This window comes from Scleropages formosus, chromosome 6 (assembly GCF_900964775.1).
Source record: "Scleropages formosus chromosome 6, fSclFor1.1, whole genome shotgun sequence".
In the NCBI taxonomy this organism is placed as follows: Eukaryota; Metazoa; Chordata; class Actinopteri; order Osteoglossiformes; family Osteoglossidae; genus Scleropages; species Scleropages formosus.
In genome coordinates this window covers 2,770,223-2,797,747 of record NC_041811.1, presented here as the reverse complement: position 1 = coordinate 2,797,747, position 27,525 = coordinate 2,770,223, and the positions used below count along the sequence as shown (strand labels likewise).

Genomic DNA, 27,525 nt, shown 5'->3' with positions numbered 1-27,525 from the left:
CTGGGGCTCACTGGCTGTCAGGGAGTGTGTGTGCAAGGGAGTGCCGTGCCATTAGTCTGCCATTAGAACCAATATGACTGCTGTGCACCGTCTGGTCATTGTGCGCCATGGTGAGAGCTCCTGGAACCAGGAGAACCGTTTCTGCGGCTGGTTTGACGCTGACCTCAGCGAGAAGGGAGTGGAGGAGGCACGGCGCGGGGCTGAGGCAATCCGTAACGCCGGCATGAAGTTTGACATCGCTTTTACTTCTGTGCTGAAGCGTGCCATCAAGACGCTATGGACCATCCTGGAGGGCACGGACCAGATGTGGCTACCTGTGGTGCGCAGCTGGAGGCTCAATGAGCGCCACTATGGTGGCCTCACAGGCCTCAACAAGGCCGAGACAGCTGCCAAGCATGGCGAAGAGCAGGTCAAAATATGGAGGCGCTCCTTTGACATCCCGCCACCCCCCATGGACAAGGACCACGCATACTACAAGGTCATCAGTGAGGTGAGTAACAAAGCAGGGTAGCAGTCACAGGTCAAACATAGTGTTAGAGAGCTGGAGGAGGAGCATGAGTGAAACTAGACAAAGGGAAGAAGTGGTGATTGATATCCTGCTCTTTAAATGGGCTTTTCTATTAATAAGACAAATATAAAAACGAATCATTTAAAACATCCATCACAGTGGTGAAATAACAGGTGGTGTGGTTAGAGCCAGCACCTTGCAATCAAAGGACCCTGTTTGAGCACTAGTTCTGCTTCAGAACTCTTGATCAAGGTACTTACTCTGAATATTGTGAAATTACTCTGCTGTATAAATCAGTAAATTATGGGAAGTAGCTTAATATAAAAACCTAACATTATATGTTTTCTTGAACAACAGTGACAGATAAAGAATTATTCATAATACATATTTACTGACTGACTTAATGGTAAAAATGCCCTTGATATGAACAAAACAAGTTGCCAGTAGACTTCCAGCCCCAACTGTCTTTGTGAGCTGGTGAGTAACTTGGGATGAAAGTGACAGACACGATAAATAAATAGTAACTAATAATACAGTTCATACTCTGACACATACACATGTAGCATGTATACATAGCTTATGTATTTGTCATTGTGAATTTGCCACGAGTCACACCAGGAATTTATGTAAAATGGTTTTTGACTATATTGTCTTCAAAGACTTGCAGTCAAGATTATATATGGTTACCAGCTTATATGGTTGTGTCACGTTACACCCTGAATCCTTGACTATGGCTGACATTCAGAAGGAACCTCAACTGTGTCAACAGGATCTGGCTGGCAGCCACACTTATGCAAGTCACCAAAGTCACAACGGAATTAATCAGGTGTAATTCTGTCCTCCCTCCAGTCGAGACGCTATAAGGGCCTGAAGTCTGGAGAGCTTCCCACCTGCGAAAGCCTAAAGGACACTATTGCCCGTGCCCTGCCCTTCTGGAATGACCATATCGTCCCTGAGATCAAGGCAGGCAAGAACGTCATCATTGCTGCCCATGGCAACAGTCTCCGCGGCATTGTCAAGCACTTGGAAAGTGAGTATAAATGAGGTGAAGCCATGAAAACAGAGGTGCTGCGATTGCCACTGGGACAAGAGAATGGCCACACGTTGACCAGGGAGCTCCTTTTGGTGGTCACAGCTAAAGAGAAATGTTCAGAGTGAGACCTTTGCAGACCATTTTTAGCTATTAATGACCCTAAGAGTCAAGAAGGCAAGAGATTTGGACCATGCTCTAGTTGTAAATTTAAGGTGCAAGAAAAGTTAACTTGTATAGCCAGTGGTCTTACTGTACACTCCTGTTCCATTCATGGTGTACACAGTAACTTTTAATAACCCCAAGTCATGAAAGCCAGACCAGGAAAGGGGCCTCAAGTTAAAGAGCTTTCACAGACCTTGAAGACCAAGTAGACCTTTGTTGGCCATTCTTTGGCAACAAGGAAATGAGAAAGCAGTTAGCCTAACCTGTGAGTGAAAACAGTGATCTCACTGTACGCTCCTGGCATCCATTGACCCCCAAGAATCATTTAGGGAAATTTGTAGATCTTGAAGACCATGGTGATCTTTGGTACAATAAAGGAATTGGCACTAGCCAGTCTCTGAGTGCATGTGGCCAGTGGTCTTACTGTATTCTCCAGTCCCATTCCTGGTGTACAGTGACTATTAATAACTCCCAGAGTTATGAAAGCCAGACCAGGGAAGGGGCCTCAAGTTACCAATGTGACCTTTGCACAAAGGTCAAGCACTCTGCATCCATTAGTGTGTGTGTGTGTGTGTGTGTGTGTGTGTGTGTGTGTGTGTGTGTGTGTGGTTTTGGCAAGGGAGGGGCAAGGCTTAGGGTGTCAGATGGGAGTGAAAGGTCAGAGAGTGTTGGAAAAGGTCAAAGTCTTCTCCCTGCACAAGGTCTCCATTGCACATGTGGCCTTCAAGAGTGTCTTCCTGATATGTTACATTCACAAGCTGTACATCTCCAAGGCTCAAGAGGAGACCCCCATCCTAGGATCAGAAATTGTATTCTACTTCTTAAGGCCGAGTGCTGTTGGCCTGCTGAAGTAAACGCATGTCTTCTCTGCCATTCGCAGACATGTCAGATGCTGCCATCATGGAACTGAACCTGCCCACAGGAATCCCTATTGTCTATGAGCTTGACAAGGACCTGAAGCCTGTGAAGCCCATGCAGTTCCTGGGGGATGAGGAGACTGTGCGTAAGGCCATGGAAGCCGTGGCAGCCCAGGGCAAGGTCAAGAAGTGAGGCGTGAACTAGAGACTGTGTTCCCTTCCTCATTTCCTGTCATTAGCTCACTGTACTGATACACTCCAAGAGAATCAGCCCAACAGAACACCCCCAAAGACAGCAACATTACACTAAGTGCCACAGTCCCTCTGAAAAAAATAAAGTGACACTTTTCTGTAAGTTTGAGAGTCTCTCTTTGGTGGTAAACTGGCACAGCAGGGGGCGGTAAAGGGGTCAAGCAGGTTCACTCTGGCTTCAGTCCCACAGCGCAGAAGCATTTTGCGCATCCCCCCCCCTCCACACAGGAGGAAAGAGATCTGCAGACGTGGCTCACGGCCACATGGTGATGAACACCACAGCACAGACCAGCAAATTAAAATCCGGAGTTTATTAATGGCTAGACAGCCAATCAGAAGCAGCCATTAGAGGAGCTAAAAAGTTGGTTGGGTAGAGACTGCAGAGGGATGTTATGCTGTGCACCCCTCCATTACCTGCAAAATATTAGTTTTACAGCTTTTATGTAAACAATGCTTGTTGTACAATATTGTCACCTTTAGGCATGTTATGTCAGCATGCGTGCATACAGACACACAGTAGAACTGCAACAGTAAGCTCAGCCATTTATTCATAGTAAGGTTTAGTGAAGGGTGACAGCACCACCCACGGGTTGCAGTGCCACAATACAGTACAAAAGTATAAAATGACATTAAGGGGAAAAACACAGATTAAATAGTCAAAGCACCTGAACACAACAGATGCTACAGCAGAATATTCCAACCAAAACAAGAAAACTGACATTAACAGAGCACGCACACATGCTGTGCATCACTGGGGTTTGCAGTTGTCAGCCTGATTGGGAGACATGGGCCACCACACAGTCGCCTTCTCGTTCTCTGATGTGCTGACTCCTATGGAGACAGACAGGGTAAGTTGCAGGGGTAGTTGAGGTATGGCCACACCCAGACAGAGCCCTGTGCTCTAACCACTCCACACATGCACCTCCTATACCAAGTGAAGACACCCAGGTGCTAAGAACACAGCCACCAACAGAAGAAAGTCAGTTACCACTATCACCCTCCAGAGTGCTACTGGGGGATGAGCCCATCCCCAGGTCTGACTCGGGGCCCGAGGCTTCTGTTCAACACAACACATGGCTCTCACATTCTTATTACTCAGGTCTCCTTGAATTGATTGCTCCAATTGTTCCTCCAAGGCATCCTTGCGATAAAGGTACACACACAAAACCACAGTGGACTACTGCACCTGTCCCAGGCTCCACATTGGCCAAGTCCTGCTGCTTGGGGCAGACCGGTGTCTCGGCCTTCCTCTTGGGAGTGTCACAGGGCTCCACTGGCTGCTGCCTCTTGGAGGGCGTGTGCTGGGGAGACAGTCTCTGATTGTTTGGCGCATCTCGCTGGTTCTCCTTCAGCCTGAGGGCACGACCCTTCCACTTTGCGATCTCCTCCTTCTGGCTGGACACAAGTCTGGAGTGGTGGAGGGGATGCAGGTGGCGGAAGGTCAACACAGCCATAAGTACACCCTCCACTGAGATATAAGAGTAGAGGAGTATACTGAAAGCGGTTTAAACTTCGCAGTAGTTGTTCATGGAGGACATGGAGGGGTACAGCTGTTATGGACCAAAATGTGGCCACAGGATGGGGGTGGAGTCTGCAGGCACATGTCAAAAATTTGTACCGAGTATGAAAGTGCAGATTTTCTCCCATTTCACTTTTCTAAAATTTGACTGTCAAAACCACATTTACACTCCCAGCCAACAGATGGCAGTAAAGAGAAACCAAAGAATAAAAGTGCAGAAGTTACTTAAGTCAACTCACTTCCACAGTGTTTCAGCTAGTGTTCCTCAGTTTCAGCGATCAATAAAATGAGAACTGCATGTGTTTTTGGAATAAATCGGTCAATCAGCACAAAAAAGGAGTTTGGAGAAGCAACGTAATTTTAAATTACATTTATGTGACGTGAAGTTAGTTCGTTATTGTAACTATCTGACTTTTACAGAACATAAGCAGGCAATGAGCTCATATATTAAGCTTTTATTGATTCTGACTGTACAGTAAAAGTGAATTTTGATTTACTTCAGGTCAAGAGTTTTGCATGCTGAGGAGCCAGTGTATATTTGACAGGTGAAAGTGTACAAGTGAATTTTTATATACAATGAAATATAAGAGGACCAAGCACAAGAGGGTGAAAGAAAAACACTAGCGATTGGACTTGGGCAAACTTTGAAAATGGCTTACCTCTGCAGCTCATCTACCTCATTCTCCAGGCGCTTCACATCGTTCTCCAGCTTGGCCCGCTCTATCTGGGCAGTACTGAGGACAACGCGGCCTCTTCCCACGTTGGCTGATGCCTTTGGACAGGTGGTCCCCCCCACTGATGCTGCAAGAGAAGCCAGTCATGTAATAGGAACAAGATTCTAGAAGGTGCATCTGCACTGTTGGATGTTGGATTTCCATGGGCACAGGGCAAAAGATACTCACAGGACATGTCATCTTGGTTCTGCATTTTCCTCAGTGTCTCCTTCAGCTTCCTTAGAGCCTCCCCTTTGTGATCCAGGAGCACAGTCATCTTGGCCATCCTGGGGCAGTGGGGGAGTCACTGGTCAGCACCACACTCCTCACTAGTTCTTCCACAACTACCTGTGTGTCCCATGCCCACTTCTTACTCTTCCTGGTGGCTGCTGGTCATAGCACTCCTCTCCACCTCCATCCTAACCAGCTTGTTCTTCAATTCCTCCAACTCCAAAGCACTGGGCACCATTCCTTTCTTCACCTGGGCCTGGTAGGGAATTGCATATGAGCATCATGACACCAAAAACCCAGGCATGCAGCCTAAAGACACAGTGAGACCATGCAACAAACCCACCGAGAGTTGCTGCTGGAGGTCTTGGATCTCCTCCTCCTTCAGCGTGAGGTCTCTCTTGACTTCACAGAGCTGGTTCTGTAGAAGGGCGCTGTTCTTGGTTTGGCTGGATTCCCGTGTCTGCATGGCCCTGTGGCTCTCCTCCAGCTCCCTAATCTGAACTTGCAGGCCCTGTGTACAAACAAGCAAACACTGATGAAGAGTCACCCCAGGACACCCAGGAGAGAACAGAGAGAGTGTTTCTGCTCAGTTTTGGCACCTTGATCTGCTGCTCGCCCTGCATCAGCTGTACAAGAAGCTGTGCGTTTTCCATCTGTGTAGATGAGCTGTCCACCGCATGCAACAATGCTAGGCTCCGCCCTCTCTCCTCTTTCAGAAAATGCTGGGCCTCTGTCTTGAAGCCATGCAGACACTTCTTGGTATGGAAGAACTGGTCCCTCAAGAGCTTGGGGAAAAGCAGCAGATGAGCTAAAAAGATAAATGAGAGGGAGCAGCACTGTCACAGACCTGGGGGACACGCTGACTCACCTGCAAGGACGGCTTCTCCTGCTGCACCAGGATGATGCGCCGCCTCTGCTCTTGGTCCAGCAGACTGTGCAAAGTGTCCAAGTCGGGGGGATCGGTGCTGCATAGCATCTGCAGCTCCTTATTGCTCTTCTGCTCCAGGGAGAGCTCCTTGGCTGCGATGGCTTCACTGCGAGCCACTCCTTCCTCTAGCTCAGCCAGGATGCCCTGCAGCTTCTGCAGGAGTGAAAAACACGCGCACGCACACAATGAGGGATACAGATGGGAGCCCGGCTCTACTGCATGCCCCATACGCTTTAGCCCGGTGAACCCACCTGGAGTTTGCCTTCCCTTTTCTCCAGCAGCTCAGACACCCTCTGGTCCCAGACATCCTGAAAGTCTGGCAGGGTGGCACACCTGGAGGTCCCCTGTGCCTGAGCCCGACTCAGTAGCAGGTCCTGTAGCCGCTGCTCCTCCACACAGACAAGATCATGCTGAGCTTCAGCTTCAAACTGCTTCCTGTGCGTCTCTGCCAAGTAGGCGTACAACTGCTAATGTAGGAAATCATGAAGAACTTATTTTTACTTCTGCATTTTCCTGACCTGTATTTTACTGCATGATAATGGATCACAGTGTCCACCATTCTGGGTGGAAAGACACCGTCTTACCGCGGCCGTGGTCAGAAGCAATTTGATGTCATCTGTGCTCGTGCTGAGGTTTATGAAGAGCTTGCGAGAGGGCAAGGACATCTTGCGCACCACACTGAACACCAGCTTGTTCTGTACCAGTGACAGCTCCCCCAGCTGCATGTTCAGGCTCTGGTGGGCCTGCAGCACCCGGGTGTGGAACATCTCAATCCGCTCAAACAGACCCTGTAGGAGTGGGACAGAAGGGTCAGGGTATAGCCCAGTCCCTGAAACAAACCTGAAAGCAACGTTCCAGAACACTAGAACCAACCAACAGCTGCCGCTCTGTTTCATCCAATCTCTGGCGCAGGACATGCCTCGAGTCCTTGGTCACACTCTTCTGGCTCAGCTCTGAGTATAGCTGTAGAAGAACAGACAGTCACAATCAGCTCATATGGGCTGTGAATGCAATATCGTGAGAGCAGAAGGTCCCGGAGGGAGACTACCATAGGGATGGGAGATAACAGAACACTGAAGGACGTGCCACTAGGGCACTGGGGACACCTTTGTAGCTGGAAAGGATGACAGTAAAATGAAGAACCTGTGCTGAAGTGTCCCCCAGCTGAGGTATGAACTGGCTACCCTTTTTCTGCTCCTCTTCCATCTCCTCACTGAGCTGCTTCACCTGAAGAAGAGGAGGAGCCATGACAGCTGCCACTGCAGTTTGGTATTGAGTTCCCATAGTTCACTATAGCAGCTGTATAAATTGGCCCCTTAACTTACAAAAGCAAGCCTGACCAGAAGTCTAAATACACCAAGCTATGAAAAGATTTCTGCTAAGAAACTGGTATAAACAGTTCATAGACGTTTGACTGAATATGACCTGTTGTTACAGTGCAGAGACAAACCTGCTTCTCAAGGTGTGACACTCTCTCTGCATTCACCTTCTGCTCTCTCTCCAGCTCCTCCTGAACTGAGCAAAGCTGAGCTTGAGTCTGTGCACACTGAGGAAGAGTCTTTTGTTAACCTCTCAACTAACATACTTTACATGACCCATCGCATCCTGTTACCATGAAGTAACCATTACACCAATTGTTGGAGAGGAACAATGAACCTACATCCCAGAAGGGACACCCTAACCTTTTCCACATTCTCCTGCAAATTGTTCTGAAGCTCTGCTCTCTCAGTTCGCAGGGTCTCTAGCTCCTCTTCCAGCTTCTTGATCTATGGTACATCATGATGCACAACACAACTTAATAATGGATAAACTAATAAAATTAGCTTAATCGGTAATTTCTCATGTGTCCTTCGTGTCTGTCCTGTCAAAAAATGAAACTGGTTCATGACAATTGCTAAAAGGTTTACTGTGATATATTTATAGAAGCAATAAATTATGTCAACAGCCACCACACACCTCAACCATCAAATGGCCAGCTCTTTCTCCCAAGTTCTCCTTCTCCCCCTTTGCAGCCTGTTCTTCAGCAAGCTGCCTCTTGAGGTCCTTGACAAGCTGCTGCTGTTCAGTCAGTTTATTTTCCAAAATTCGCTCCCGCTTACCACTTTGCTCCACCTGGGATGCCAAGATGGGTGGGGAAAAATAAACATACTTCACCACATGTAAAGAAATGTGTGTAGGTCTGTCAGGATCTCTTAAACTACAAAACCGTGTTACAGAAACCATTTCAAGACATCAGTGCTAAGCCCTAACCTCATGATTGAGATCTTTGATGGAGTTCAGGAGCTGCGCCTCCATCTGGCCACACATATCCAGGTGCTGCTGATTGAGCTCTGCAGCTCTGCTCTCTGCCTCACTCAGTCTGGCCTGGGCATCAGCAAGCTGCTCCCAGGCCTCTCGCACTTCCTTCTCCAGCCTCTGAAGCTCTCGTTCACTGGCTTTTTTTGCAGCCTCCAGATTGTCCTTGTCTGCATGTGCAGAGCAGAGCTCCTCAGTGAGCTCACAGACCTTTGAAAAGACAAGACCATAAACAGAGTCAATACAAGCTTCACTTGCATTATGAATGTAGTTCGTTAATTTCAAGCAAAAAATGGAAAACAAACATTGATTTCAAAACCAAATCCAGAATATCAGAACTGCTCTGGAAACTTAGAATCCAGGCCTAAGACCAACACGTTAGAAATATGTTATAACATATCCTCAGTTATTCTATTTTCCTTTATTTTGTGTTGCTTGGCTGGTGGTTATTGATAACACAGACACTATTCTTTTAATAGAATATTTTAAATGTTGATGTTTGATAACTGCTATAGAATTGTGACTTCTGTAATGTGCTTGGGAACCTGCATTTAAAAGCACCATATAAAGATTACTATTATTACCATACTGTTATGATGCATAATAAGGCATTTCACATAATTATCGGAACCACTTTTAATGCTCAGTTATCAGTAAAGAATGAAGGGGGCAGGGGGGGAAATTAACCATTCATTATGACACTGCCTTTCAACAGCACCATTTCTTTCATCACTGAATATTAAGGCTTTTTTTTTCTTTTTTCCCTTTTTCAAATTTAAACACTTCAAAAACTTTCATTTCACAAGGTGTGTATTTCAAACTGAAATTCCTGTTCCCTTAAGAGCAAGGTGACAGTTTGTTACACAAATTCTACAGTACAAATTACACCTGCTCCTAAGTTTGCACTCCCTTAATAAGATCTGCTGCATGAAAGAACCCTGATCTAGATGACCTCAGAAGCACCTGCAGGATGAACCTGTTCCCAGAGGAGCACATGTTCAATCATGGCATAAAAACCTCATTGTTCATACTAAGAAAATACCCCATAGGTGATGGCTGTGCTGTAGTGTTGAATAAACTCAAAAGGAACAAAGGGAAGCAAAGAATGTAGTGATTACGGCCATTGCTTTGATCAAGGGATTTACAGTAGAAATTACCCTGCTGTAGTATGACTCACTATCAGTAACAGCTTGTCCAATTCAGGGTCACAATGGTCCAGATATCAGGGGTACAGGGTATAAGGCTACATAGGTAGGATACATCGTGGATGGGACAACACGCCATAGCAAGGCAGACAGACACAGCATTTTGGGATCACCAATTATCCTGATCCGTATATCTTTGGACTGTGGGAGATACTAGAGTACCTGGAGAAAACCCATGTGGACACAGAGGAAAAAACAAGCACATTTCATGCTAATTGAGCTATATTCAAAGCTCTTCCAAACAGTACAGGCTATAAGGCACCAACGCTACCTGCTGCAGCAGCATTGTACTGCCCTTACTGACCTGTGTGTGTATATATAGCACATAGTTTTGTACACAAAACTAACATTTCAATTAAATTTGGATAAAGGTGTCAGTTAAATCAATCAAGGTGAGGAACAAGCAGCAATTTAGACTGAAGAAGTAGAGGCTGTTTCACCCAAGAAAACCCAGGTGCTCCCAGAGGCACTGCAACACTGCAAAAGTCAACAAAGTCCTTTCAAGAAACTGAACCATGGCAAACGCACCAAGGCATGGTCCACTGAGGCTGGTTGGACTGATTAATCAGTGTTACAGTACATGGACAAACCTGCTTCTCAAGGTGGGACACTCTCTCTGCGTTCTGCACAGTCAGGTCAGAGTTCACCTTCTGCTGTCTCTCCAGCTCCTCCTGAACTGAGTGAAGCTGAGCTTGAGTCTGTGCACACTGAGGAAGAGTCTTCTGTTAAGCTCTTAAACACACTTACAACACACTTTGAACCATCACATGCTGCTGCTATCAAGTAATTGTTGCACTAATCTTTGGAGATGACCAAAGAACCTGCAGCCCAAAAGGAACACGCCTTTACCTTTTCCACATTCTCCTGCAAAGAGTTTTGAAGCTCCGCTCTCTCAGCTTGCAGGGTCTCCAGCTCTTCTCCCAGCTTCTTGACCTGAGGCAGCACTGATGTTTTTTATGAAATTCATACATTCAACATACACAGGAGAAGATGTCACACCCCATGTACATACAGGTATGTGCCACTTAACGACGGGGTTACGTTCTGCGAAACCAGTAGCAGTTCAACTTCGTCGTTGAGCGAACGCCATGGAGTGTCCAGTACTGTCTTACATTATGGAACTTTCTGAAGTAGAAAGAGTACACTCTAAAATAACTACTGTACAGTAAATACATAAACCAGCAACATTCATGCATTATGTACTATACATAAATTGTATATATTATCATAGATCTGGCAGTGGCAGCGCAGTTGGTTTGTTTGCAAAACATGCTTAAAACATGTGAGCCATGCATCACATTACAACCCATACGACGGCTATGACGTCGCACTTTGATAGAAATTTTTCAGCCCATTATATTTTTATGGGACCACCGTCATATATGCGGTCTGTCGCTGCCCAAAACATCGTAAAGCTGCGCATACCTGTATTACAACGGCTGTACACAAGGACCTAGTCCAACTGACTTCATCATGAAGCCACAGAGATAAGCATCTAGCACTGCCATCATACATCTTCATGACTCCAGACCAAGCAGCTTAATCTCCTTACCCAACCACTACATCAATAACAGGGTTGCCAACATGGGTATTTCATTGAGGTTGTCAAATGAGCACCTCCCTTTGTCGGCATTTTGCTGAATTATGCCCACGACACCTCAGGAAGGCTCAACGGTGTAGTCTGGCATCAGAGCCAACCCCCTCTACACATTAGATGGCCTTCAGTCTCAACAAATGCAGCAACCCCACAAACTCAACCATTCCAATTAAACAATACAACACCTCCCTACATGCCATCCAATGCTGCAAATGCAGCAACTCCACAAATTTAAACCAACCCAATTAACAAGGCCATGTCTCCCTACATAACAGCTGCCCCCATTGCCATAGACACCTGTCAGTAATTTTAACTACCACTACACACCTCCCTCCTACCTGTAACTACTCCACTCTCTTCCCAACCACAAGCACTGACTTGCCTTCTCAGCAGCCTCAGATGGGTCCTTCACTACCATCCTTAACAAATGGCCTCAAACACCAAATTCCCCCAACAACAACGTAGCTGATTTAGCCACAAACCCCCAAAAGCCTACTTATACTGGTCTCACATGAGCCTGCTACCCATGGTCTCTTGCCTCTGCCACCAGATAGCATACTTTTTTGCTCCTGGCAGAGTGGTGCCAGGACAACAACCTGTCTCTCAATGTCAGTAAAACTAAGGAGTTGGTGATTGACTTCAGGAAACAGGATATGGTTCAGGCACCCATCTACATAGGAGGGGACATGGTAGAGAGGGTCAACAGCTTCAAATTCCACGGGGTCACCCTCACTGCCAAACTCACATGGACTGATCACACAGCATCAACCATCAAAAAGGCCCATCAATGCCTCCACTTCCTCAAGCATCTGAAGAACGCCAGGATGTCCATTACAGTCCTCACCACACACACCACACACCCGCACACAGCTACCAGCAGTCCAGGACACCTACACCACACGCTGCCTCAGAAACATGATGCGCATCATGAGATACCATAGTCACCCCACACAGGCACTCTTCTCTTCCCTACCACCTGCAAAACGGTTTAGGTCTATTTGAACCCGCACAGCTAGGTACAGGAACAGCTTTTACCCCACTGCTGTGAGAGTATACAACACTCACCAATATGCTACCTTTAGTAACTAGAGTTGGACTGCTCCACCCAAGCACATTGGTAAATTACACTGCCACTTTAAGCATTCTCTTGTTCTGAGTTCTCCGTCAGTTACCATTATTTATTGCTATTGCTGTTGCACTACTCACTGTCATTGTCATGTTTGTGCAATGTTTCTATTGTCTTTATCTATAGTCTGTGGAGAAGCATTCAGGAAGATTTTCACGATACCATGTTCATGTACTTGTATCTATGACAAACCTGAAACTTGTATTCTCTCCTGCCTGCACAAATCCAATTGTATTATTTCTATAGTGCCAACAAGCAAAGAATTCACCAACAAATGTTTGCTCTCAAGAACTCTTGCTAAACATTTAAGTATTTTATTATGGCACCAAGTATAGCACCCCTGAAACACCAGAACTTCAATTTCCCAGACAGGAGGGACACATCAATGCTCTTAATACCCTTCACAACCACCTGCCTTAGTGTCACAACCTGCTTCTTATCACTCAACATGGAATCATACCAACTACCCAGGCTCTTAACTGGCTTTTCCAGAACAGATGAAATTACCTCCTTAATACAAAGCCTCTCCTACACCACCTTTCTACCAACAATCGAGAGACTCATCAACTTTCTCTGCTTAACCATCAACTTAGCTGACTTCAAATTATCATTCAAGTTAAACGACAACCACAGGGAGTCGTAGCTGTAACTGTCATCATATCATTCATGAATATTCTAACAGGGGGCAGGTGCTTCCCATCCTCCAACAACCCATTTGGAAGCCCTTATAGTAACTTCCACTGGTATTGTGAACACCAATGGTGAAATTGTACATCCAGCCATGATTGCAACCTGCAACTGATATACAGTGTCGTGAAAAAGTATTTGCCCCCTTCCTGATTTTTTTTTTTTTTTTTGCATATTTATCACAGTTAAATGATTGAGATCAAACAAATTTTAGGCCAGGTAGGTTTGGACAGCTTTTTCTCCCTTAATAAATGAAATCATCATTTCAAAACTGCATTTTGTATTTACTCGGGTTATCTTTGTGTAATATTAAAATTTGTTTGATGATCTCAATCATGTAACAGACAAATATGCAAAAAAATAAAATCAGGAAGGGGGCAAATACTTAACGGCACTGTAAAGACACTGTGTAGGTTTGTGTACTAAAACAGAACTGAATATCCCCAAAGTAGGCTTTTAGCAGCTTCGTAACATCCTCAGGTACATTAAAAATCCGAATGCCTCCCACAGTAAACTGTGCGGAACCAACTCAAAAGCATTTGCCAAGGCCAAAAACACCACTCTTCTTCTTGGCAGTCTGTATCAGATGCAAAATCTTGCTGGTGTGCTCCAAGCACCCTGAGCATCCTGGAAGCTCTGCCTTCTGCACAGAGGTATCAACCAACCTGTTTGCCTTCAAGTATGCCACCAACCTTCTTTGCCAGAACCTCGGGTCTCCTTAATGTAGTCAGCTACTCTTTATATTGGCCTGCAAAATAAATATCTTGCCTCCTACCATCCTCAGCTCGCCTCCACCATCTTAAAGCTGCCTTCACTCCTGAACAAGCCTCTATCTCTATCTGCCACCCTGATTTCACTATACCCAGCTGCTCCTTAGTCCTCACCAGCATTACTCCAAATCTGTGTCCCATAGCTAGAAATAACCTCCCCCAATGTATCCAGTTTACTCTGCTGTCCCCTTCATCTTAAAATAATCATACCATAACGCACAAAACTGAACTAAACCCAATCCATTTAAATAAAATTGAGTCATGTCTCCTATGCCAAAGTGTTGGTCCTGTCAAGAGCATTTTACACTGCACTGAAGTACAAAACAGAACTGGTTCATGACAATTACTAAAGGTTTACTGTAGTATTTATAGAAGCAATAACTTATGTCAACAGCCACCACACACACCTCAACCATCAACTGGCCAGATCTTTCTTCCAGGTTTTCCTTCTCTCCCCTTGCACCCTGTTCTTCAGCAAGTTCCCTCCTCAGGTCCTTGACAAGCTGCTGCTGTTCAGCCAGTTTTTTCTCCAAAATTTGCTCCACCTGGGATGCCAAGATGGGTGGAGAAAAATAAAGGTATTCTAACACATGTAAATGTGTGTAGGTCTGTCAGGATCTCATAAACTAGAAAAACATGTTACAGAAACCATGGAAATCAAGTCAAGACATCAGAGCTAAGCCCTAACCTTGTGACTGAGGTCTTTGATGGAGCTCAGGAGCTGCTCTCTCTCCATGGCCCAGCTTTCTGTGTTGCTCTGCAGAGCCTCCAGGTGTTGCCAACTGAAGTCTGCAGTTCTGCTCTCTGCCTCGCTCAGTCTGGCCTGGGTGTAGACCAGCTGCTCCTGGGCCTCTTGCATCTCCTCCTTTAGCCTCTGAAGCTCCTGTTCACTGGTACTTTTTGCAGCCTCCAGACTTTCATTGTGTGCCTGTGCAGAGCAAAGCTCCTCAGTGAGCTTACAGATCTGTGAGGAGAGAGGACCATCAATACAACTTTCACTTGCATTGCAAACACTGCTCATTTACTTCTGAAGATTATTCTTGTAAAAACTCATTACTGTTAAATGCTTTGATTTCTTTCCTTGGCCATGAATCATCATGGTGTATTTTTTGCTGTACACATTGTCAGTATTATTATTATTTCATTTTTATAGAGCGCTCTTCTCACGCAGTGACACAGAGCGCTTTAACACAGACATAAGGCAAGAAAAACAGATACAAACAAAGAAGACAGTCAACTAATGGCTACCATAATGAAGAACTTATTACAGAGCTATAAGTATACCTACTGGCCAACAGTATGAATTATGTTACAGTATTGTCCTACATATTAGGACTAAGTAGGATTTGTGCATAGGATATTATAGAAGCTGGAGGTGATGTGGGCAAATTTATGAGCATAGCTGTATAACTGCAATGCAACAAATATCTCTTGAATGCAAGTCTCCACAGCCATTGCCTCCTCAAAAATCCAGGATGTGGCACCACCCAATATTAGTAAGTCAGGCTGGACTAAGTTTGATCATTGTTGTAGTGCGGGGACAAACCTGCTCCTCAAGATGGGACACTTTTTCTGTGTTCTGTACAGTCAGGTCAGAGATCACCTTCTGCTGTCTCTCCAGCTCCTCCTGAACTGAACGAAGCTGAGCTTGAGTCTGTCCACACTGAGGAAGAGTCTTTTGTTAAGCTCTTAAACACACACACACACTTTACATGAAACATCACATCCTGCTACCATCAAGTAATCACTGCACTAATCTTTCGAGATGACCAAAGAACCCGCAGCCCAGAAGGAACACATCTTCACCTTTTCCACATTCTCCTGCAAATTCTTCTGAAGCTCTGCTCTCTCAGTTTGCAGGGTCTCCAGCTCTTTGGCTTGCTGCAGGATGTTAAAACCCAAGTGCTGAATATAAGAAAACCCTGTAGACAAACTCGTACTTTTCTCTTGAGAAACAGCACAAGCTCTGACCTGTAGCTGAAGGCAATCCATTTCTTCACTGAGGTTTTGTTGTTGTCTCGATTCCTCGTGGACCTGTACAACCCAAAGACAAGGCAAACCTCTCAATAAAAACAAGCTGGTTCTGTCTGGAAGAAATCCTGAGGGTGTTCGGTTTACAGTAACCTCTCAGGAAAAGGCAGTCATTCATGCTGTCCTCTCAAAGACAAACCTTTGATTGCTTTCTACCCTCCCTTTATAGAAAAGCCACAAATTCAGACAAAACATCTCACCTTTTCCTCTAGGTCTTTATAGTTGGGTAAGCATCTTTCTTTTGTTTCTTCAAGCTGAGACTTCATCAGTTCAATCTGATTCTCCAGCTTCTTCATGGTCTTCTGCTGTTCTTTGATCTTCACTTGTGCCGCTCTTAGCTCTTCTTGGTTTTCAATCATCTAAAGGAATGCAGAGCTTTCAAGGCCATGGTCTTTTTTACCAAATAAAGTCATACATTTCCAAAAGGCTGTCAACCATTTTACAGAAGCAGCTGCTGAGTACCATCTCCACATTTTCTTGGAGATCCATCTTCAGCTGATCTCGTTCTGCTCTCAGCTCCTCCAGCTCTTCAGCTTGCTGAATCGTCTACAAATGGTCCACCAGAATGCTATTAGATGCCTCTAACATCCAATCACAAATTCAGACTTATTCACAAATAGACTGCACCTCACAGATGGTACAGCGCTGCACACTTTCCCACATATGCTCAATCTAAGCTCTGACACTCTGACCTGTACTTGGAGTTTGTAGGTCACTGTTGCAGATGTTCTATCGGTCTGTTGTACCTGCTGCGGTCACCTATGTAGCTCTCTATGTTGGGGCAGTGACACTTCTACAGTTGATACCAGCAGACTAAAACTAATCAGAAAAGCTGCACCACATCTTGAGTTTAAGCTTTGCCTCAACTCTGAAGAAAACTACATAAAGAAGGATCCAAAGTCCTACCCATCATGGACAGTGAATCTCACTCTCACTAGACAGAGGAGCACCGTCAACAACAGACTTCTCCAGCTGTGCTACTCAGAAGGGCTATCTGAAGTCATTCCTGCCAACTGTAGGCTCTGTGGTAGGTTCCCCTCACAGGGTGATGCATACATACTTTACTTAAGCCATGTCATTTGGGATAAATTTTTTTCATACTCACATAATACATGCTCATCTTCAGAAAGCTCTGCACCTTACCTTCTCCATGTTCTCTTGAAGGCTGCTCTTCAGCTCACATCTCTCAGTTTGCAAGGTCTCCAGCTCTTCTCCCAGTTTCTTGATCTGTGGTAAACATTAATGCATGCTTAAGGATTTCACAAAAACGTGACATGATGCACAACACAGCTAACTAAACTCAACATATTTCAATAAAATTGTTTTATTCAGTAATTTCTCATGTCTTTAATATTTCTTATCAAAAGCACTCCGATATGTATAGACGTAAAGTCTGTAAACAGCAACTACACACCTCAACCATCAACTGGCCAGATCTTTCTTCCAGGTTCTCCTTCTCTCCCCTTGCAGCTTGTTCTTCATTGAGTTCCCTCTTCAGGTCCTTGACAAGCTGTTGCTGTTCAGCTAGTTTCTCCTCCAAAATTTGCTCCTGCTTGTTACTTTGCTTCACCTGAGATGCCAAGGTGGATGGGGAAAATAAAGGTACTTCACCACATGTAAAATGTGTGTAGGTCTGTCAGGATCTCTTAAACTACAAAACGGTGTTACAGAAACTATGTCAAGACATCAGAAGTGAGCCCTAACCTCATGACCGAGGTCTTCAATGGAGCTCAGAAGCTGCTCTCTCTCCATAGCCCAGCTTGCCGTGTCGCTCTGCAGTGCCTCCATCTGGCCACGTGTATCCAAGTGCTGCTGATTGAGCTCTGCAACTCTGCTCTCTGCCTCACTCAGTCTGGCCTGGGTGTGGGCCAGCTGCTCCTGGGTCTCTTGCACCTTCTCTTCCAGCTGCTGAAGCTTCTGTTCACTGGCAGTTTTTGTGGCCTCCAAACTGTCCTTATCTGCCTGTGTAGAGCAGAGCTCCTTGGTGAGCTCACAGATCTGAGGAGACGAGATAGGACGAGGTCAGTCAGGGGAACACCTGAACAATGCAAGCCACTTGGAGAAAGGTGTCTGATAAATAAGGGTAAGGAGCTTACCTGCCGCATCAGCTGGTCCACCTTGGCAGGGAAGTCCCTGAGAGCAGTGAGATCCTGTACTTCCTCCTGCAGGGAACTCACCCTTTCATGGCTCAACACCAACTCCTTCTTTAGCTCGGCAACTTGCTTCTCCAGCACGATGCTGTCTATCAGATCTGGAATTATTCACAGGTGACATGTCAACCAGTGAAATCCAAAGAATACACAAAGCATTCACAAAGCCATAAGCAAAACTTTGAAAATGTATCACTGAACCCTTTGTAACGCAAGGAGCCTATGTAGCATACACCCATTTATAAGTGTAGATGTGCACAGCCATCTACGTGGAAATCAGATTCAGAATTTCCGATCCAAAACCAGGGAGAGACTCGTACTTTTAGGGACCTTGCCGTCTAAGAGGGCCGTCAGCTTGGTGTTCTCCTCAAAGGATCCCTGTAGCTCTCGCTGGAGGTCTGCTTGCATCGTCTTGAAGCGGATCTTATCTGCCCCCTGCTGGTCCCGCAGAAAATGCACCTCCCCCTGTAGCTTCTCAAAGGTGGCTGACAGCTCTGCCTGAAAGACAAAGATCATTACTTTATGTGGCATGCAGCAGGGATGTAATACACACAGAAAGACAATACACATACACACAACTAATAGTGCTATATATGCATACATAATCATGATGACATAACACAATAACCTAACAGCACATGTAACATATAGCTTCATCTTGAAGAGTCCTAAGATACGAGCTGTTATAAAAGCAGTCCTTTCATAAATCCTTTAAAAGTTGTATATTCCATAATCACCGATTAGTAAAATGAATAGCTTAGTCTTCAGTGAGTCACGAGTCCAGACAGGGTGATGTTCGGGATAACAGATGCAGATCCAGAGTCACAGAAAATTGTCAGTAGAGACAAATACGCGGCACAGACGGCGTACACTTACATCCCTCTCTCGAAGAGCCAAGTTCTCACTACGCAGGACGGCCCAATCTTTCTTGGCATCACGGCTCACTGCCTCAGCATCATCCAGGGAGCGCTTCAACTGTTCTATCTCTTGGATCAGGTCTTTCCCATTCTGTGAGACACAGACAGGAGAACCCAAGTGTTGGCTCTCAGCCTAGAATGGCATCATCAAACTGGCTCACCATGAACACAATAGCCAATACCCAGGCACCCAAGCTCTCTCCACTTACAAGATCCTGTAGCTGTGCAATGCACTCATCTTTCTTCATCAGCTCTGCAGACATGGCAACCAGGTCAGCCTGCAAACAGTGTGACATGAATTCTTGTTGCAGCTTCCACTCCAACTAATTATCAGTGGAATGAAGAGAAGCTCAATCACATCTCAGCTGAAAGCACAGTTGGAGACCATTTGGACATGGAGAAGTGCTCCCACCCCCTCGCAAAAATCTACAGGATTGCCTCACCTCAAGCTGTTGGATGTGGGTGACAGAGTGATCTGCTGCGCTCTGGAGGCTGGCAATCTCACCTTTTAGCTCACTCTGCTGGGGTTAGGTTAGGGTTGTGGGGATTAGAGAGCAGAAAGTGCTGATCCAAACACATGCACAGTGCCACCCAGGGCCCCAAGATTCATGCAGGACTAGAGAAGCTGTGCCAGGCAGGAGGCAAGCAACAAACACCAAGCTACCATCATGAAGCAGGCTTCCAAAATCTCCACCCCATTTGATCTCAGCAACCCCACCATGATGACACACCTGGAATCAGTTCCAACACCATGGCTCAATCATGCAGGTTTGTGTAAATGGAATCAATGACAGTCACCTCATACTGCTTTGTACACTCTTGCTCAAGGGCACTGAATTCCTCAAGCTCCTTCTTCTCCTTCACCTCCTCTAGGAGATGGTTGTTCTCCCACTTCAAAGTGTAGTTCTCCTGCTTCAGGGCATCAGCAGCTTCCTGCAGGACACACTTCTCTTCCTGCAAGAGGGTTAACTTCTCCCTGATGAGGTCATGCTCTGCTTCAGCAGCTTCCTGTTGAAAGGAGAACATGCTATCAGTATGGGAACCACTACTGTAAATCATGTCTGCTGACACACACACATGGGCCAGGAAATCCACAAAGTAAGAATCAAACCCACCTTCTCAATCACCAGTTTCTCACACAACTGAATGGTTTCTTCAAGATCCTTTTTACACTGGCGTGAAGAAGGAAAAAAAAAAAAAGTTTTAATTCTATCAATCGCACAAATTCAGTGCAGGTGAAAAGCTCACATTCCAAGCTTACCTGCTCCTGGGTGTCCTCAGTTGTGTTCATGGGATTGGCCTCCAACTGTTGCTGTAGCTCAGTCACCCTCTTCTCCAACTCCTCCTTCTGCTGCAGGATTTCAGCCTCCAGGTCAGCCACCCTCTTCTCCTGGACTTCAGCCTCCAGCTCAGCCACCCTCTTCTCCAGGGCTTCAGCCTCCAGCTCAGCCACCCTCTTCTCCAGGGCTTCAGCCTCCAGCTCAGCCACCTTCTTCTCCAGGGACCCCTTCTGTTCCAAGGCTTCAGCCTCCAGCTCAGCCACCTTCTCCTCCAGGGCCCCCTTCTGTTCCAAGGCTTCAGCCTCCAGCTCAGCCACCCTCTTCTCCAGGGACCCCTTCTGCTCCAGGGCTTCAGCCTCCAGCTCAGCCACCTTCTCCTCCAGGGCCCCCTTCTGTTCCAAGGCTTCAGCCTCCAGCTCAGCCACCCTCTTCTCCAGGGCCCCCTTCTGTTCCAAGGCTTCAGCCTCTAGCTCAGCCACCCTCTTCTCCAGGGACCCCTTCTGCTCCAGGGCTTCAGCTTCTAGCTCAGCCACCCTCTTCTCCAGGGACCCCTTCTGATCCAGGGCTTCAGCCTCCAGCTCAGCCACCCTCTTCTCCAGGGCTTCAGCCTCCAGCTCAGCCACCTTCTTCTCCAGGGACCCCTTCTGTTCCAAGGCTTCAGCCTCCAGCTCAGCCACCTTCTCCTCCAGGGCCCCCTTCTGTTCCAAGGCTTCAGCCTCCAGCTCAGCCACCCTCTTCTCCAGGGCCCCCTTCTGTTCCAAGGCTTCAGCCTCCAGCTCAGCCACCCTCTTCTCCAGGGCCCCCTTCTGTTCCAAGGCTTCAGCCTCTAGCTCAGCCACCCTCTTCTCCAGGGACCCCTTCTGCTCCAGGGCTTCAGCCTCCAGCTCAGCCACCTTCTCCTCCAGGGACCCCTTCTGCTCCAGGGCTTCAGCCTCCAGCTCAGCCACCTTCTCCTCCAGGGCCCCCTTCTGTTCCAGGGCTTCAGCCTCCAGCTCAGCCACCCTCTTCTCCAGGGCCCCCTTCTGCTCCAGGGCTTCAGCTTCTAGCTCAGCCACCCTCTTCTCCAGGGACCCCTTCTGATCCAGGGCTTCAGCCTCCAGCTCAGCCACCCTCTTCTCCAGGGACCCCTTCTGATCCAGGGCTTCAGCCTCCAGCTCAGCCACCCTCTTCTCCAGGGCTTCAGCCTCCCTTTTCTCCAGGGCCCCCTTCTGCTCCAGGGCTTCAGCCTCTAGCTCAGCCACCCTCTTCTCCAGAATATTCTTCTGTTCCAGAGCTTTGGCATCCAGTTCAGCCATCTTCCTTTCCAGGGCTTCAGCCTCCAGACCAGCCACATTCTTCTTCAGGGCTTCAGCCTCCAGCTCAGCCACCCTCCTCTCCAATGCCTCCTTCTGCCCCCCATGCTGCAGGATTTCAGCCTCCAGGTCAGCAACCCTCTTCTCTAGGGCAGACTTGTTGTCAAGGGCTTTAGCCTCTAGGACAGCCACCCTCTTCTCCTGGGCTTCAGCCTCCAGCTTAGCTGCCCTGTTCTCCAGGGCTTCAGCCTCCAGCTCAGCAACCCTCTTCTCCAGGACTTCCCTCTGCCACTGGGATTCAGCCTGAAGCTCAGCCATGCTTTTCTCTAGAACTGCTTTGGTTTCTAAAGCATCTTGCTTCTCTTGAACCTCTGTCTTGAGCTGAAGCTCCAGACTGAACACCTTTTCAGAAAGCTCACTCATTCTGAGGGGGGACAGAAAGTCTCTGCAATAGATAATGGAAGCAAAAGAAAGGAATGGGGAAGGCGTTAAATTATGACATCTGCTATTAAAAGCCAGATCATGTCCCAAGTGAGGGGGGAGGGGGGAAGACGACCACCACATTACTGTGCCTTACCCGTCATCAAAGCTACGGGTAGTGATGTTGCTTTGGTTCATGTCCGTGTCAAACGTGGGCTCCTCTAGAATTTCCCATCTCGGGCAGAACTCATCTCCTTCTACTCAGCAAGGATTAACAGAATGAGACTCAAATCACCAAACATCTGGATATTTAACATGGTAGTCGGTATAAATGGAATGGAGCTCTGTGAAGTAGTTTGAAACAAACTAAAAATCCAGGAGATACCTACCATCATCTCGGTCTGCCAAAACTGACAGGTCCACTTTTCTCTTCTTAGCAGCAAAGCTGATCTCACCCTCTCCAAAGATGTGGCTCTCAAAATGCATGTCCTTCAGATGTTTACCACCCCAGGTGACCCTCCTCTTCAGTATCTGAAAAGTCACAAGGAAAAGGCTCAGACAGTCAAATGCATACAGGATGAATGTTAGCAGGCATACTTTAGCAGTGATGGTCAAAAATAACCATGCTCAATACCTTCTTCTCCAGTGCAACAAAGTTTGAGGAAGTAACAATAATGTTGGTGAGGTTCCTTATGCGGTCCTGCTGCTCACGCTGGAGTTGATCCTTCTCTTGTAACAGCTGAGCCAACACCTCCTTCTCAGTCTCTGCTGTGCGAGTGACTGAAGAAACCTGAACCAGTAGGTGGGTGTCAAAAAAGATCACATTGTGCCATTTCAGCAGTGAAAGAAATCTGATCAAAATATATAATATCTGGACTAGCTTAATCCCTGTCTAAAGCAATGATGTGCTGCACACAGAGGTTTCAGAAAGATTATTTGAATATAGGCATGAAAATCAGCATTCAGTTTCAGCTGCTGCTATTTGGAATGTGACAAAGCCATACTATGTGGACATGTTGCCCAAGCTGCCTAGCAGAGACAAAGAGAAATTGAAAAAGCATTAAAAAAAAAAAATATTAGAAGTAAAAGAGCAACAACATAAACAGTCACTAATTCAAGCAGACTAACTGGTTAACCAGTGCAACAGCAAAACAGATTATACATTTTACATAAGAAAAATTCCAAAATCAAGGTTTTTAAAAAAAAAAAAAAAAAAAAAGTCCTTGCAAAAATAGGAATAAGTCTACAACCCATCTTCTTGCTTATCACCTGAGACTGCAAACATGACATGTCTATCAAGGCTGTGCGCACACCTTCAAGGCAAGTTACACAAGATGCTCTAGCAATTAATTTATACTCCTTGTTATACTCTGCAAGGATTAAACAATTAGAATTAGATCATATTTAAACAACGAGATCACATTTAGAAAGGCCAGCACTGCCATTGTTTTTGAAAGACAGGAGATGTGGGAAACTATCAAATGGAAGCCTTCAGGAAAAGCCCCAGGGTTTAATGTTTTCTTGTAGGTTTTCTGTAAGAATTCCAGACTCCCGGAACAAGGACTTTCAACTAATTTTAAAGACAGACAAAAGCCACCCAGAATGCTTGTCTGCCAACCTATCAGTTTGCTTAATGTGGATTTTAAAATACTGTCCAGAAGTACAAAACACAGGGTGGAGACCCCCCTCATAAAAATCATTATATGCAACTATAATGAATCTGCAGCTACATGCAGCTACTGTAACATTTGTCATTCACATTCATTAAGCCATTTCTTTTCTCCAAAGGGACTTAGTTTTAAATTAGATACAATGACTGGCTTCTTTGTATGGGAGTTTGTGGACACTAAGCAATTTTGATTCTCTTTTAAGTGCAATTCAAAGTTAAAGATATTACAGGCAGTGCAATTGCACAGCAAGTAGCACTGTTGTCTCACAGCACCTGGGTAGTGCGAGAGGACACAGGTTCGATCCCCACTCAGGAGGTTGCATGTTCTCCCCATGTCTGCGTGGGTTTCCTCCCACAGTCCAAAGAGATGCTGTTCATGTACATTGGTACATCTGGAGTCATAGTGTGTGAGTAACACTGATGTATGGATGAGTGACCCATTAGAAATGTATATAGCAGTGTAAGTTACCATGGGGGAATAAGGTGTGGGCTGATAACACTACATAGCATTCATTGGAAGTCACTTTGGAGAAAAGTATCTGCTAAATTAAGTAATGTGAAACAAAGTATTCACTTATAAACAATTTATTAAAGTTACATGAATCAGTGAACTCAAAACTAACAAAAGCATAATGAATCATTGCGCTGGTTACGAAGGAAAAAACAAACAGAAGAAATCAACATTGTAAAACAGACAGCACTTGCCTCCTCAAGACGTCGTTTGAGGTCCACAATCTCATTCCTATACCTTCTTAGGAGCGCCCCGTCATCAGACACCTCAGTCACGTGGGGGTCGTTCTTCATGCGCTTTGCAGCACTGGCAAACTGGTGCAAAAAGGAACAGGTTTGCTGCAAGTTCTCCAACTGTACACTCTGATATCCACATCAAAAATGTATTTGCACGGGTGTCTGTGTGTGGTCGGTACCTGGAGAGTACTGATTGTTTCATCCACAACTGCAGGGGTTACAGTGCAGACGATGACTGTTTTAGCATTGCCACCCAAGGAATTTTGAAGGATTCGAGTCAATTTGCTGTCTCTGTAGTTTGTGAAACCGCTGCATGGAAATGAAATACGTTATGCGCCACTCTCACATGAAGATTACAGTTCATGAATATGAAGAAAAAAAAAAAAAGTGGCATCTCCGCAACAAACAAATATTACCCCTGGCTTTCCTCTGACAGCTTCTTGATAACTTGACCCAGGGTGAACAAGCTACGGTTTATATTGCAGCCTTCTTTGAGTCTTGCTCCTATAATGGAAGAACGACCAACAAAATTAGGCTCATTGTGTACAAGAAGAACAAAACTGAACGTATCTGCTCCTCCAATGCTCAGAACTTACCCTCAGCTCCAGTCTGGCTGGCCCTCTCAGCTCCTGCCAGGTCCACTAGATTCTGTTGGGTATGAGCAGAGCCAGAGTGGGCAGTCATGCAGAAGTATACACCATAGTATATAACAACAATAAGGACTGTAGGAGGGGGCCAGAGCTCCAAGTTAAACCATCCACCTACCAAATGAGAAACGATGATGGCACCGTCCACATTCTCACCAGAAGCCAGATCACTTCTTTCACGGCTTTCCAAAATCTAGAAATAGTTTTATGTTTTCTTGAATTCAACACACAGAAAAACAACTACACACAGCATTTGTGTATTGGTTCTACAATTCTCACCATGCGGAAAATTGTGTGCGATCGACTGCTACGTTGGTTCATCTTCGTCTTCCCATAATGACGGTTCTCTACAAAATTTTACACTGAATTAAAGAATTATTTAAAAGAGCCAATAATAAGCAGGGAGGTAAAACAATGTAGATTCAATTACATACAAATAAACTAGCCCCTCCCAAAAAATTCATACTTTCTCCTTTCCTTATCCAGGCCAGGGCTTGATCTGCAGATGTCACCAGCTCTTCTGTCAGGTCAGCCACATAGACATTTTTCTGGAGAGGAGCACATGTAAAGGGTCAGAGCTACCACTAGCCAGCAGTCTTCGAATGAACATGACAGCGCATTGAGGAGACGCACAACAGCAAGTCGACGGCTCTCACATAGTTCCCCTCCCTGATCTCCAAAGGTTTTCTCTTCCAGCTATCACAGAGCAAGTCTGTCACTGTCTCATTGTAGATTTCCATGTACGACACTCGCAGAAGAAACTCCTTCTCTGGGCACTGTTAGATGCAGCAAGAGGGAAGGATGAAAAGGGCCATTGGAGAAGATCAATACAGTCTTTTCTGCACCAGTTGACAGGGCTCACATTTTTGATAGTCTGAAAGACATCTTCCATGGCCATCGGGATGACACCAGGAGCACAGGAGTTCCCCATCATCGTGAAAGTCTTCCCAGAGGAAGTTTGACCATAGGCAAATATTGTTCCTGCAACATAAACATACAGTTTAGCAGTCAAAACAGAAAACCAAACTGCTCTATACAGGTCACGGCTGCTGTAGCATCAGTTAAACTATGTTAAATATGATCAACAGATTTTACCATTGTAGCCTTTGACTGTAGAGACCACCAGAGGCTTAGCAATCTCCTCATAGAGCTGGCTTGTGGACTCCTCGGCACCAAAAACCCGATCGTAGGCAAAAGATTTGGTGATGGTGCCATCGTCCACTTGATGGATCGCCTGTCTGTCGGCCTTCCAGTAAACAGGGACGGATTCTGTGTTTTCGGAACCGGACTGTTCCCTGTACCCATAGAATACACTTTATGTCTCATCGGTTGTTCAAAGGTGGCATGGTAAATAATATACAGTAAACCAGCTTTCCTGTGGGTTCAATTCCATAAGACATTTGAAACCTCAAAGCAATTAAACCACATTACATTATCAAGTATTCAATTTTATCTCAACTAACTTGCCCTGCTTACAGTTACATTTACCTACAGTAAATACATGTGCGTACACACACATACATATACATGTGGACTTAATGGAATCAGGTCAGGAGAATGACTAGAAAACACTGCTTAAAAACAGTTCCTCAGTGGTGACTTGAACCTGTAGGCTACTGGGCTATAAAGTGGAATACAATGTAACATCGGACAACAAAGTTGAGTCATTTCCCTGGAATTTGTTTTGCATCACAGAGACTCGATCCACCAAAGAAAACAAACTGCATATTAAAGGCAGGAGCACAAGAAGAACATCAAATTCTAAACAGAGAAGCAAAGTCATTACATTTATTCATTTAGAAGACACTTTTCTCCAATGGGACAAACTTCATAGAAAAAAAACAATGTGTGCATTACATTAGCAGAAAAAGAGACTTAGATGCAGATGCACGATTCTTAAGAAGTTTGTTATTTTCCATCATTTGAACCAATGAATGTTCATCACACAAGTAGCTGCATAAAACTTTATCAGAATATTAACAATTCCCAATCATATTCCTAATTTTATTTATATATATATATATATATATATATATATATATATATATATATATATATATATTTTTTTTTTTAAACATTTACATAACAGCAGTAGCTGCATGGTTTATCTGCTGTACAACATGCATGATCCAAGTCACACATCAACACACAGGATCACAACGTTGCACATCGAAGTAGACACCCGCCCGGCGGAGAAACTAATGATCGGGGCGGAAACTCTTGCAAAGTCAATAATTTCACTGCTTTGAACACAAATACTAATAATATTACCGACACTTTTATTAATGTCATTATGATTATTAAATTCATTCAGACGCAAGACACACAGATTCATTCAGCGACGAAGTTAAACAACAAAAACGTCGAGTCTCACCTTTGTATCAACGGTCTAATCCGTACACACACTTTCACTGCAGACTCGTCTGCCATTCCGAACACTTTAATTATTATTTTATACTTTATTAAAACCAAAAACTAAATCACATAGA

At 45.4% G+C, this 27,525-nt stretch overlaps 2 protein-coding genes across 2 annotated transcripts; one reads left to right on the top strand and one right to left on the bottom strand.

Annotated features, from left to right (window-relative positions):
* On the top strand, nt 1–2,910 carry pgam2 (phosphoglycerate mutase 2 (muscle)). The gene is made up of 3 exons (XM_018734483.2): nt 1–490; nt 1,358–1,538; nt 2,584–2,910. Exons 1-3 carry the CDS (start codon nt 74–76, stop codon nt 2,751–2,753), a joined length of 768 nt encoding a protein of 255 aa, XP_018589999.1. The 5' UTR covers nt 1–73; the 3' UTR covers nt 2,754–2,910.
* cenpe (centromere protein E) lies at nt 2,775–27,525 on the bottom strand. The gene is made up of 50 exons (XM_029252825.1): nt 27,411–27,525; nt 26,132–26,331; nt 25,899–26,017; nt 25,693–25,812; nt 25,503–25,584; nt 25,316–25,383; nt 25,155–25,229; nt 24,986–25,037; nt 24,806–24,893; nt 24,569–24,698; nt 24,348–24,467; nt 22,608–22,763; nt 22,363–22,504; nt 22,131–22,230; nt 20,243–21,998; nt 20,097–20,153; nt 19,780–19,989; nt 19,425–19,499; nt 19,191–19,259; nt 18,941–19,072; nt 18,385–18,562; nt 18,011–18,165; nt 17,619–17,912; nt 17,329–17,484; nt 17,058–17,141; nt 16,377–16,460; nt 16,115–16,273; nt 15,855–15,917; nt 15,690–15,764; nt 15,430–15,546; nt 14,572–14,847; nt 14,291–14,428; nt 10,553–10,636; nt 10,294–10,410; nt 8,454–8,708; nt 8,160–8,315; nt 7,886–7,969; nt 7,654–7,749; nt 7,347–7,430; nt 7,077–7,166; nt 6,788–6,991; nt 6,455–6,670; nt 6,144–6,356; nt 5,875–6,060; nt 5,619–5,786; nt 5,419–5,531; nt 5,234–5,331; nt 4,991–5,132; nt 3,999–4,219; nt 2,775–3,643 (listed from the first exon to the last, which is right to left on the bottom strand). The coding sequence occupies exons 1-50, from the start codon at nt 27,464–27,466 to the stop codon at nt 3,561–3,563; spliced, it is 8,196 nt and encodes a 2,731-aa protein (XP_029108658.1). The 5' UTR covers nt 27,467–27,525; the 3' UTR covers nt 2,775–3,560.

What these genes read in the sequence shown, in the direction of transcription:
- pgam2 (XM_018734483.2), top strand. Translation starts at nt 74, where the DNA reads ATGACTGCTGTGCACCGTCTGGTCATTGTGCGCCATGGTGAGAGCTCC. An exon ending in ACTACAAGGTCATCAGTGAG is followed by an intron (nt 491 to 1,357) that starts GTGAGTAACAAA and finishes TCCTCCCTCCAG; the next exon opens with TCGAGACGCTATAAGGGCCT. An exon ending in CATTGTCAAGCACTTGGAAA is followed by an intron (nt 1,539 to 2,583) that starts GTGAGTATAAAT and finishes TGCCATTCGCAG; the next exon opens with ACATGTCAGATGCTGCCATC.
- cenpe (XM_029252825.1), bottom strand. Translation starts at nt 27,466, where the DNA reads ATGGCAGACGAGTCTGCAGTGAAAGTGTGTGTACGGATTAGACCGTTG. An exon ending in TCTTTCAGACTATCAAAAAT is followed by an intron (nt 25,813 to 25,898) that starts GTGAGCCCTGTC and finishes TGCATCTAACAG; the next exon opens with TGCCCAGAGAAGGAGTTTCT. An exon ending in CGCACACAATTTTCCGCATG is followed by an intron (nt 25,230 to 25,315) that starts GTGAGAATTGTA and finishes AACTATTTCTAG; the next exon opens with ATTTTGGAAAGCCGTGAAAG.